Raw genomic sequence first — 12,894 nt, 5'->3', positions numbered from 1 at the left:
AGACAGGTTACAATAATTATAGGCAACACTTTGCACTATAATGACCACAGGAAAGTCCAGCCGGACTTATAATTTATTCAATAGTTAAGTATATTAATATGAAGAAAACAGTCACAGTGGGACACAATCCTGTATCCACAATGCTATACATACATTAAGACAATACAAACATATAGGGTGTTTCAGGCATGTAAAAAAAGTGGAGCAAGAAGGAGAAACTCTACAATGCACTTGCTTCACATATGTGGGGCACAAAACAAATTAAGGCACATAATAGTGAACTAGTGTTAAGCCCACATATCATGTCGACGTCGTTTCGATCCAGTCAGAGGTAGTGGATCATCATCAGGACAACCATTGTCTGCCTGAAATAAAGCCTGTAAAAACATGGACAAGGGGAACATATAACAAAGAATTAACCTTCCGTGTAACACTAGAATTATTCTAAGTTCGGACTCATTCCATGCTATTAAGGTGTTACTAGATCATCCTGTGAGGGAAGTGTCAAGCAACCTGTGTTGAGCATCCACGGCGCAGTGTGTTCACTACATGCGAATGGGACATAAGTGTGAGGTCGTGGTAGGTTTATTACATGTGTATCGCATACCAGGTGAGTGGTAAGAGAGTGGTTCTATTTCGGTGAGGAATTGATGGGGGAATAATTACATCAACGCGAGAACGGCAGGTCTGCTGCGCTGAGTCCGGGTGGTCGGGGAGGGCTGATTCACAGCTAACCGCCACAGTTGGCTGAAGAGTTAGACCTATGTAGGGACAACCATGTATAAGAATAGGGATAGGTGGATTACGGTTGGACCAATTGAGCACAATGGAGAAAGAGCTTACCAATCACCCTGAATTGAAGGTGTGCAGTCGGAGGCCCGTTCAATTAGAAAGTAAATTGGGCATCATGGTGGCGGCGATCTGTTAGGCATAATTAAATGATTAAGGTACATCCACCAGAGGAGGCACAAGGGGGACAATTGGCCGGAGGTCATTCCCCAGAGGTGCAACAAAAAACGATCGGTTGCAGTGCTTACCTGGAAGGAAGTGAGCCCAGCAATTATGCGGAGGGTGAGGGGTAGGCTCCAATTGGGAGCGCGGTACCGTTGTGGGTTTTCAAGGGACCTGGCGTGAGAAGGCACATAGATAAGATTCTGGTACCTTGAGCAATCGGAGTGGAATAGGGCTATAACAACGGAAACTTACCAAGGATTGCAGCCGCTTCCTGATTGAAGCGCGTTCGCGATCTCAGTATGTGAGACACGGGGCCGGAGGGGGCTCCAAGGTTGCGCAAAATGAAGCGACCTGGGGATAAGGGGAGAGGGACGGTTAGCCCAATTAAGGGGGAGGTGGTGCTCAAGGTACCAGAATCTTATCTATGTGCCTTCTCACGCCAGGTCCCTGGAAGACCCACAACGGTACCGCGCTCCCAATTGGAGCCTACCCCTAACCCTCCGCATAATTGCTGGGCTCACTTCCTTCCAGGTAAGCACTGCAACCAATCGTTTTGTGTTGCACCTCTGGGGAATGACCTCCGGCCAATTGTCCCCCTTGTGCCTCCTCTGGTGGATGTACCTTAATCCTTTAATTATGCCTAACAGATCGCCGCCACCATGATGCACAATCTACTTTCTAATTGAACGGGCCTCCGACCGCACACCTTCAATTCAGGGTGATTGGTAAGCCCTTTCTCCATTGTGCTCAATTGGTCCAACCTTAATCCACCTATCCCTATTCTTATACATGGTTGTCCCTACATAGGTCTAACGCTTCAGCCAACTGTGGCAGCTAGCTGTGAATCAGCCCTCCCCGACCACCCGGACTCAGCGCAGCAGACCTGCCGTTCTCGCGTTGATGTAATTATTCCCCCATCAATTCCTCACCGAAATAGAACCACTCTCTTACCACTCACCTGGTATGCGATAGACACAAGTAATAAGCCTATCACAGAACCACTCCCTTGCCACTCACCTGGTATGCGATAGACACATTTAATAAACCTACCACGACCTCACACTTATGTCCCATTCGCATGTAGTGAACACACTGCGCCGTGGATGCTCAACACAGGTTGCTTGACACTTCCCTCACAGGATGATCTAGAAACACCTTAATAGCATGGAATGAGTCCGAACTTAGAATAATTCTAGTGTTACACGGAAGGTTAATTCTTTGTTATATATTCCCCTTGTCCATGTTTTTACAGGCTTTATTTCAGGCAGACAATGGTTGTCCTGATGATGATCCACTACCTCTGACTGGATCGAAACGCCGTCGACATGATATGTGGGCTTAACACTAGTTCACTATTATGTGCCTTAATTGGTTTTGTTCCCCACATATGTGAAGCAAGTGCATTGTAGAGTTTCTCCTTCTTGCTCCACTTTTTTTTACATGCCTGAAACACCCTATATGTTTGTATTGTCTTAATGTATGTATAGCATTGTGGATACAGGATTGTGTCCCACTGTTTGACTGTTTTCTTCATATTAATATACTTAACTATTGAATAAATTATAAGTCCGGCTGGACTTTTCTGTGGTCATTATAGTGCACAGTGTTGCCTATAATTATTGTAACCGTCAATTTCTATGTCAAGGACCATTGTCTTTTTTGCAATAGATACCCCAGGTCCTTGCCTACCTAGTGGGGTCCCTTGTTTTTTATAATAGGGAAAAATATAATGGCAGGATGAGCTGGCAGCCTTTTCTATTTCTATTTTGATTCCTCATCCTTTCCAAATACATGCTTGTTCTGGCTGTTTACTGGAATGACAGTCTGCCATATCAGTCATACTTAAAGGGTTAGGTCCTGTGCATTTATAAAATAAGTTCGTTTTGTTAGAGTGATCCGAATAGGTCAGTATAAATTTAACAAAACTTTTCCATGAATTTTTTCAGTCTTCCTACTCTATTTCTTTGAGGCTAATTGGGGAAACCGGATTATACATTCCACTAGTTTTGTGCATGCTGTGTCTTATGCCTTATTTTTGGAATAGAAATTAAGTCAGTGTTTTATACATTCCAGTGCAGTGGTTCCCAAATGTTTTGGTACCACAACCACTTTCTAGAACATCAAATTTTCTCGACCCACCTGACTGAAATTGACATGGGGAAGGGGGATTTCTTAATGTCACCGCAGCATCCTGTGGTTTCTCATCGGCATTTACAGACAGTACATTTATTGGCCACTAACTTTGCACAGACAAACAGTTTACTGATAAAACTATATAGCACACTTAATGTGTAGAAATTGGGATTCTGTGAATATTTATCATTTGTGCATCACCAAGTAAAGTGGCTTGATTTGTTTTGTTCCTATTAAAATCTCTGTTTCCGGCACACTTAAGAATTAAAAAAAAAACGTACTTCGTTCTTGCTTTCCAAACTGGTAAAGAAATATAGCTAATTTGAAGGTCTACATTTAGTTGTGTGTTGCACAGAAACATCCTCATACTTTCCTTTACTCCAGCAAGATTGTCACATAATTCACTTTAAAAACTCCTCTCGCTTTGCAGTGGGAGAAGGAAAAGTAAACACCAATCCCTTAAACAGCAATTTTGGCAGAAGACATGTAGCCTGTCTCAAGACATCTGTCTTTGAAGCACCAAACGTGAAAGATAAACACAGAATTTAAAGGCATCTTTGTTTATTGCTCATAATTTTGCAACCTACCAAAAATCGGCTCCAGAACCACCAGTGGGTGTTAACTCAGTTTCGGAAACTCTGTTCTTGTCCCTGTTAACCTCTAATAAACTATCGGAAACTTCTAAGTTATTGAAAATCACAAACTTGTCCCTACTGCCTGCAGGTATCTCAGATAGATAAAAGTTACACGGCGTAGTAAGCTTTTCTTTTATCTGAGATTTAATGACCTCATCCACTACAAAGGCAACAAGCATTGGCATAGCCAATAGGTCTCGCCTTTGGAACCTTATAAGTGTTTAGCTATATAACAGTTTATGTTGTTGCACCAAGGATATTGATCTGGATAACTAAATACTTATAAGGTCCCAAAGTCGAGACCTATTGGCTATGCCAATGCTTGCTGTTTAACCCCTTCCATACTCCCGTTGGCCGACGGTAGCACTCCCTCCCCAGTGCTGTGCACGACCAACGGCCGATGCAGCCCTGCCCACCTAATAGAACGCCCGCACCGCAGCGGAAAAACCGGTGCGGTTAAGGCGTTAAAGATGTCTTTTCGAGTCATGAGGTATAGTGACTCCACCTACCTCTCATAATGTGCATGGGTATCTGTACCATTGTTAGATTGTTTTTCCTCTGCCTTCTGGTCCGGACATATCTCTGTGAGCCCCTTTTCGACACTGTGTGGTGTTCTTGCCAGGACCTCGGGTTCTGCTTCTCGTCTGTTGAATCTAATATGCTGCATACTAGTCAGTCCGTAGTGTAACGTACTCCTTCCACTACTTCTCAGTCTACGACTTCCACCAAAGAGGGCTCGGGCCCCCCAGACCACCATCACTTCGACAGCAGAGAATGTCCGCATGATGGAAAGGACTGTTTAGTTTCTGTCCCAATTGCCACAGCAAGTATCCCAGGACAGACCTGCATGATGTTTGTAACCTCTGTTTGTTTTCCCCCAATCATCGAGAGGACTCTTGTGCAGTGTCCTTTGCATTTCAAAATCAGAATACTTCGGAATCGATGGATGCATCTCTTTGACTTACATGGTGCATCAAGAAGAGGATGATATGCCCAATCCCTTCGGAGTCGTAGATGAAGATCTACATCTGTTGGAGCGTTGCCGACATAGAGATGGAGTATAGGTTCTCGCCGGAAAGTGCTAACGCTGAATCAGAGGAGCTGCTGAAGGTTAACACAGTGAATACCACTGTTCTGCATACCACTCACCCCATAGAGGCACCAACTTCGAGCTCCCATGCCTTATTAGAGGCCTCATGTCTGCCACTTAGCCATGGTCCGCACCGGACTAGACTGCGCCGTAGCCTTGCCAGTCAACATCAACCGCCCCCTCTGCATCTGTCTCGAAAATGCCCTCTTGACCTCAGTCAAAGCCAAGACTCTTGGAACTTAAGCCCTCTGAGGCGAGATCCACCAAGACTCCGCACTCTGAGCCGACATCTGCCAAAGCACCCTTCGGCACCCTCGTGCCATTGCCCCTCGTCTGCTCCCGTCAGATCAACATCTGCAGTGGCACCCTTCACTGTTCCCGAGGATCTCTACAGGCCAAACCACAAACGGCTCCCAGAACACCTCAGCGCCAGGCAACAACGCATCCACATGTGCCTTGCCCCTTCCCATCCTCCTCTTCCTCGTCCCCCAACTCCCCCTGCGCCTACCTCTCTTCTGCTGCTTGTGAACCCTCTGCATTTTCCACTGGGTTCCTCACATTCAGTAGGAGGGTACACCCTGGGATCCCCTTATGATCCCCCAGGCCACCGATTCCTATGATGATTGACCCAGATCCCCTACTGACTCTGAACTTGATGATAACACCTCATACCACAAGGTCTTGCAAAGGACGGCCACCTTCCAAAAAGTTGAAATTCATGTCCAGCCCTAGGAATATGACTTCCTCATGGAAACCCTCTCCTGCACACAGCGGTCCATCCAGTACCTCAGTGCTCAAGGGCATGCATAAGCCTTCTGGGAACATCTTTAAGAAGCCTGTGAAGGTGCGATTTGTCATCCCTACATCCGGGGCTAGCTACACATGATTTTCTAGTTGTGCATACAGCTAGAAAGTGGGCAAACTCTCACTGTACAGGAGATGGGCCCCCTCCGGACTGGGAGCGTAAGAAGATTGGTGCTGGTGGCGAACGCGTTGCGGCAGTCTGATGCCCATTGGTGTATTGCCATTTCCATTGGCCTGCTCTCCTAGTATACCAAAGGGGATGATGGACAGAGCGTTTGAGCAAATCAAACACTCACCCCGAGTTAACTGATCTGGGTTTAATCCATCACCATTCTTTAGCTCACTCCACCACCCCAGTTCAGACATGGCCATATGCAAATCAGTCTGACCCTGTTCCTCATGGGAAAAGTCCCGCCCAAACTGCCAAGCCATGTCTTCCGTGGACCGGAAACAAGCATCCTAGGACAGGTTTCAAATTGATAATCCTCATCAGCCAGGCTATCTTGAATCCAGTGGCAGAGTGAGCAAGGGACCCACGTCTGGGCATACCCTGCTAACTTAGGGCGAACAAAGCTATACCAAAGGGGATGATGGACAGAGCGCTTGAGCAAATCAAACACTCCCCCCCAGTCAACTGATCTGGCTGATGACAGCTGATAGCCAGAAACCGGTCCTAGGATGCTTGATTCCGGTCCAGAGAAGACCTGGCTTGGCAGTTCAGGCTGGACTGTTCCCATGAGGCACAGGGTCAAGACTGATTTGCCTATGACCATGTTGGGTAGCACCTCTTTGGCCCCAAAGTCAATGAGGTGCTAGAAAAAAATCAAGGACACATTTCGAGGCAGGGCTTGGGAGTCCACGATAGTGGGCGTAAGGCTCTGATCAGTGCAATGCCCATTGATGTGTTTGGCAAGGGTAATATTTGGTCACCCCCCCCCCCCCCCCCCCCACATCCCCCCCACACACACACACCCCCACACACACACACCCCCACATGGCCAGGCTTTCACCACGATCCGGGTGTTTAAGCTTACCCAAATTTGGTGACCGTGGCACCCTCCGTTTCAGACTGACGCGTTTGGACTAACCTGTGAGCTGGAGACCGCAAGACTGCCAGGTGGAAGATGCAAGGTGAAAAGCCTGCACTATGGGGCACTAAGCAGCCCATTGCTCAGGATAGCAGAGAGGGACCCCACCGGGCAGACTCGGGAGACCTGCTGGAGTCGCAAGTGAGGGGAAAGATGACCCGCTGGTGGCCATGAGGGGATTGGCCTGTTGCTTCCCCCTGCATGGCAGTGCAGCTGAGAGAACCCTGGAGCAGGGAGGGGCAGCTCCCCGAATGATCAGAGCCTGTCCCAGCAGAGGAATAAAGCATGACCAGGACCATGGGAGACACTGCAGGGAAAGACTACTGCACCTCGAGGAGTTGAAGGTGAGGAACTGTGGTGAGTGGGTGGACCAACCGAAGAGAACATGGGCGAGAGAGTGCCACTCTGGGGCACAATACAGTGTAGCTCCTGGTGGCCCTAGAGAGACTGGCAACCCCCTACATTTCAATCCCCCCCTCACCCTCCCCTCTCCCACCCTCCTGCCAAAAATATTAACCTGTCCTGGGGATTCAACAGCAAAGAACTATGCACCCACAACAATTTGTAGGGGGACCATGGGTAAAGATAAGTCCCAGGCGACAATGGCTCTGGAAAGATTGAGCAATACACCAAACCCACGAAGACACTGAGCACAGGAGAGGCTTCCGACCGTATGACCCCCAGGGGAATTCAGAGGAGGTTGATAAGTCTTCCCTAAAATTGAATTAAAGAATCCGTGTTTGAGGATATCAGCGGGGTGGTAATCAAGGTGGGGTTCCTTCGCCAGAACTTAAGAAAACTATTTGAGTGCACCACAGAGGTAGAGGCCCGCATCACCACTCCTGAAGACTAGGTGGCCACCCTCCAGAAAGAAATGAGACCACTACACCATGTGGTGGCAGGTCTGGAAAGGTGGGCTGAAGATACAGAGGGCTTATCCTGCAGAAATAACCAGCATCTGGTTGTGGTCCTGTATCGTGCTTACGGTACGAAACAACAATTCTTTAGCACCTGTCTGAAAGACTGGATCCCAGTAGAGGCATTGTCACCCATTTTCGTGCTGGAGAGTGCCAGCTGCTTACAGGTACACTGGTCTCAGTCGGGGCACTGCATCACCCTATCACCCTATCATTGAGGGCCCTCAACTATGTCGACAGATGCCCCATCCCCGAGTAGGCACAGTTATTCTATAGTCATTAAATATGGATATACCAGGGACTCCAGAGAGATCCTTCTTGCCTCTCCTTCCCATTTGACAGTTGACAGTGAGCTAGACCCCACCTTGCTCTTGCATTCCTCCTGGGGGCACCCCTGGGAGCCTGGAAGCTGGCGGCTGGGCTTTGCACATGCTGGTGTTAACGCATGCATCCTTCGTTTTCATATATTACTTTGTTTTTCCACATATTGGCATTGTACAAGTGACTCGACAGATATTAGGACAGGTATCATCTAGTATAGTTCCTTCAGTGCCCCCGTAAGAGGAACAAAAATGGAGAGTAAACTTGGAAGGTTTAGCAGTGGTATGTATTTGGACTGTGCCTGAGCCGTTGTCACTAAATGTAACTTCACTATTGACGTTTCACTGAGCATAAAAATTACAAATTTCACACGCCATGCATCCAGGAAGGACATTAAATAGCAACATGGAAGCTGATGTAATTGAGCTATCAAAGTTGCAAATTGTATTGCAGAATTGATGTATGTGCTTTGCAGAATACTGAAACAGACGGATAATAGGCATAAGGAGTGGGGGCCCTTTTTTAAGCTGTATATCGTAAAATGATCTCAACTTTTTTCCAGACTCTCCTGGCATTCCTGCTAGTGCAAACGCGCATCAGCTATTTCGAGGATTTAGTTTTGTAGCTATTACTTCAGATGACGACAATCAGACATTGCAATCAGCTGGGGTGCACTCCATTGTTCAGGTGAGATTTTGTAATGTGGTATCATTAGTCTTGCAGCAGTTTGCCTCATGACAGATTGCGTTTATGGTGATTAGATTATATGAAGTTTTGATTGTGTCAATGACTTGCTTTTCTTGGTAGGCTTCATTGAATATTCGGTTTCAAGTGAGGAACATCTGCCAGCCAGGCTCCTCCTTTCTTTTGGAGATTCTCTTTGGCAACTCTTGCTTTGTGTGATTAAGTAGATGTTTGCAGAACCGGGTGATGTGGATCCCTAAGACTGATTCCAGATTTCTATATGAAAGTAGTACACTGATAAGTGGGAAGGCCTAGCCTGTTCAACATTGAATTATGCTAGTCACATGCATTTAATTAGTCCCCATAGTCCTTCCTGGATTCCTCAGTGCATTTACCATTAGCACTATTAAAAAATATACATTTCAAATATTAGTCAACACAACTTGTGTGCCAAAATAAGGTGGATAGGCATATTTGTTTCTTAGATCGTTTTGAGATATACTGTTCACACATTGTGCCTTCAATAATTCTCAGATGGAGCTCTGCGCTGTAGAAATATGGTTGTTCTTTTTCAGATCCGAAAGCTTCGGCACCGAAAACACCGCCACTGAAAATCTTGGCACCAAGTCACAAAAATGCTACTTTACCGCAACAGGAGCCAAATTTCGACGTCCCGCCTTCCAAACCGGACACGAAACAAAAACCGGATTATTAACCCTAAAGCTGGACACATTTCCACCAAATTGCCACTGAAATGCAAACCAGAGCCAGAGGTTACTTATCACATTCCTCTTAAAAAGAAACATGTTGGTACTAACCCTTCTCCTCCTCCTCTATCACCTCCTTCCCCACAAAACAAACATTTACTAACACCTAATAATTCGCCTCAAACGCCTGATGATCAGGATGATGGTGGGGGAGGGGGGAGGGGGGGGGGATGATGAGATGTTACTATGCCTGCAGACCCTTGGACGTATTATAATACGGATTCACCCACAGATCATGATCTTTCTCCACCAGATTATATTGTAGGCTATATAGAGCTATTAAATAGGGCTTCTGAGTATTATGGGGTTTATTTACATAAGGAATCCCTAGAGGAGGACTTTTTCTTTGAGACACTTTGTTCTTCGCAAAGATCAAGCTACACACTTCCCATGCTCAATGGTATGTTGAGACATGTGGACGACCTATTTAAAGACCCGGTTCATGCACGCATTCTCACCCTTAGAATAGATGAGAAATATAAACCTACACCATCAGATCCAGCTTTCTTTAAAGGCCGATTGCCATTAGATTCTTTGGTGATTTCTAAAGCCCGTAAACGGGCAAACTCACAAACGTCATGGGTTGCCCCCCCCCCCCTCCAGACAAAGAATATAAACTAATAGACGTCTCCGGGAAAAAAATAGCCAGCGAAGTATCAAGTCACTGGTGTATTGCGAACACCCGTGCCCTTCTAGCCAGGTACGACAGAATACACTGGACCAAATAGGGCAATTTCTCCATTTCCTACCAGATGAACATAATCCAAAGCTCAAGACTTAATACAAGAAGGGACGCTCATCTCCGATTCGTCAATTAGGTGTGCTTTAGATGCCGCCAACACTGCAGCTAGGGCCATTAATACCAGTGTTTTATTAAGAAGGCACGCCTGATTAAGAATTTCCGGGTTTAAAACCGAAGTCCAAGCTTCCACACTGAACACACCGTTCATCAAACAACATCTCTTTGGTCCTGTTGTAGACACCTCCTTATAGAAAGTGAAAGGACACTGATGTTGCAAAATCTATTGGTGCCCTACAGTCTCCGTCCAATAGGGATTCCTTTTGTCGCTCCTATCGTGAGGGGTCAAAAAGGTATCTTGTCAGACACTGCTTTTACACTATACAAAGGCAACAATCAGTCCACCTCTTCAAGAGGTTTCTTTTGAGGAGGGTAGAGAGGCAAGAACGGGAAGGGTAGGGGTAAAGGTTCCACATCACGTACCTCCCTCTCACCTAATAGTGACTTGCCTCCGCTTTCCCCCAATCATTCAACACCTGTCGGGGGACGTCTTTCTCAATTCCTCCCTGTTTGCCAATTAATAACTACAGACAAAGGAGTGCTAGGAATTATCCAATCTGGTTATTGCCTGGAGCTTACCAATGATCCTTCAAACATTCCTCCACGGGCACACATATTACTACAGCATCCACACCTCCTCAAAAAGAGGTTCAGAATCTCCTACCAAAGGAAGCCTTGGTACAGCTCCAATATCAAGGGTCTGGCATGTACTCCCTATATTTTCTAATACCCGAAAAGGGTGGCTCTCTGGCTCCTACTAGACCTCATAGAACTAAATCATTACATACAATCAGATCATTTCCCGCTTCTACAGCAAGGCGACTTTGTCTACTCTAGACTTAAGACACATATTTCCATAATCCAATACATCCCGCTCATCGCACATATCTCAGATTTGTGATAACGGGCAGCATTACCAGTTCAAAGTGCTTCCATTTGGAGTCCCCACTGCTCCCAGAGTATTCCCCAAATGCCTAGCAGTAGTCGCTGCACACCTAAGAAGACAACACATTTATTTCCTCCCGTACTTGAACGACTGGCTCATCAAAGCCAGCACTTAACCAAAGTGTCTCCAGTACACTCAAATAACACTCCAGTTACTGCATTGACTGAGGTTTACAGTAAATGTGTTAAAGTCTCATCTCCAACCTTTCAATACACAATACTATCTTGTAGCCACTAAAGATACTCACAAAGCTCTAGCTTGTCCCAATTCAGCCAGAATGTGCAAAATTCAGGGTCTATTCACTCCGTTTCAGCCCAACCACTCATTACCAGCTCAAGTGTTCATGCTGGGCATGGTGGCGTCTTGCATCAGGATTGTTCCTTATGCAAGGCTTCACATGCGTCCCCTTCAACAATACTTAGCAAGTCAGTGGAACCAGTCACAGGGTCAATTAGCCGATCTAGTGTTGGTAAACGGCCGCACCCATCGTTCTCTCGGGGAATGGAACCCACAAAATCGATCTAATGGGCAGCCCTTCATCGACTTGTTCCACAGACCGTGCTAACAGCAGACGCTTCTCGCACTGGTTGGGGAGCTCATCTACAGAATCATACAATTCAAGGCTTTTGGAGTCAAAAGCAAATACGTCTCCACATAAATCACCTAGAGCTGTTAGCAGTTTTTCTAGCAGTTTTTCTAGCACTCAAAACCTTTCAAATTCATCTTGTAGGCAAAGCTGTCCTAGTCCGCACAGACAACTTGACAGCCATGTACTATATACAAAAAAGGGGGGGCACACTCTATTCAAATGTGACTACTATTACAAGCCATTTGGAGGTGAGCCCTACACCACAGAATTTATCTCCGTGCAGAACACCTTCCAGGAGTAAACAATCAAATTGCTAACCTCAGCAGACACAAGCAACCAATCCACAAGTGGTAATTTCACCCTCAAGTTCTTTCATATGTTCAACGTTTGTATTTCCCCCAAATAGATCTATTCGCCACACACAAACACAAAATGCCCAAGCTTAGCCTCCTGGCATCCACACACATTCTCCAAAGGCAATGCACTATGGATGAACTGGTCAGGGATAATTGCCTATGCTTTTCTGCCTCTCCCACTCATTCTACTAGTGGTTCGGAAGCTCAGGCAAACATCCCTCGCACTAATCCTAGTAGCTCGCAGATGGGCGCGCCAACCTTGGTTCACAACCCTGTTGGATTTATCAGTAGTTCCACATCAAAAGCTGCATCTCGCATTCAGTCTCCTCACTCCGAGTCATGGAGAAATAAGACCTCCAGATCCCAAAGAACTCAACCTAGCGATCTGGCTCCTGAAGTCGTAGAGCTTGGTTATCTGAATCTTCCACCAGACTGTGTGAACATCATAAGAGGCCAGAAGGCCTATACTAGAGCTTGTTATGAAGCTAAATGGAAACGATTTGTTATATATATTCTAATAATAGCAATATCAATCCTTTAGATGCTTCCATACAAAATATAATCTCTTATTTACTACACTTGCAGCAGTCAGGATTAGCATACACGTCCATCCGCTTACATCACGCTGCAGTAGCTGCTTACCTACAAAATAGACAGCATTTGTCTCGGTTTAGAGTACCAGTTATCAAAGCATTTATGGAAGGATTAAAAAGGGTAATGCCACCAAGACTTCCACCTGCCCCAGTGTGGAATCTTAACTTAGTCCTTAGACGATTGACGGGTCCACCTTTTGAACCAATGCATAAATGTG

The 12,894-nt window shown here is 46.1% G+C and overlaps 1 protein-coding gene across 4 annotated transcripts in view; it reads left to right on the top strand.

Moving 5' to 3' along the window:
- Nucleotides 1–12,894, top strand: part of RPS6KA3 (ribosomal protein S6 kinase A3) — a 796,620-nt gene that overhangs the window by 465,691 nt on the left and 318,035 nt on the right. For all 4 annotated transcript variants that reach the window (XM_086934351.1, XM_086934352.1, XM_086934353.1 and 1 more), the window contains one exon: nt 8,505–8,629. In XM_086934351.1, coding sequence (XP_086790477.1) covers nt 8,505–8,629 — 125 coding nt within the window. The remainder of the gene's footprint in view (nt 1–8,504; nt 8,630–12,894) is intronic.

This window comes from Lissotriton vulgaris, chromosome 8 (genome assembly GCF_964263255.1).
Source record: "Lissotriton vulgaris chromosome 8, aLisVul1.2, whole genome shotgun sequence".
NCBI lineage: Eukaryota > Metazoa > Chordata > Amphibia > Caudata > Salamandridae > Lissotriton > Lissotriton vulgaris.
This window is presented reverse-complemented; position numbering and strand designations above follow the sequence as displayed.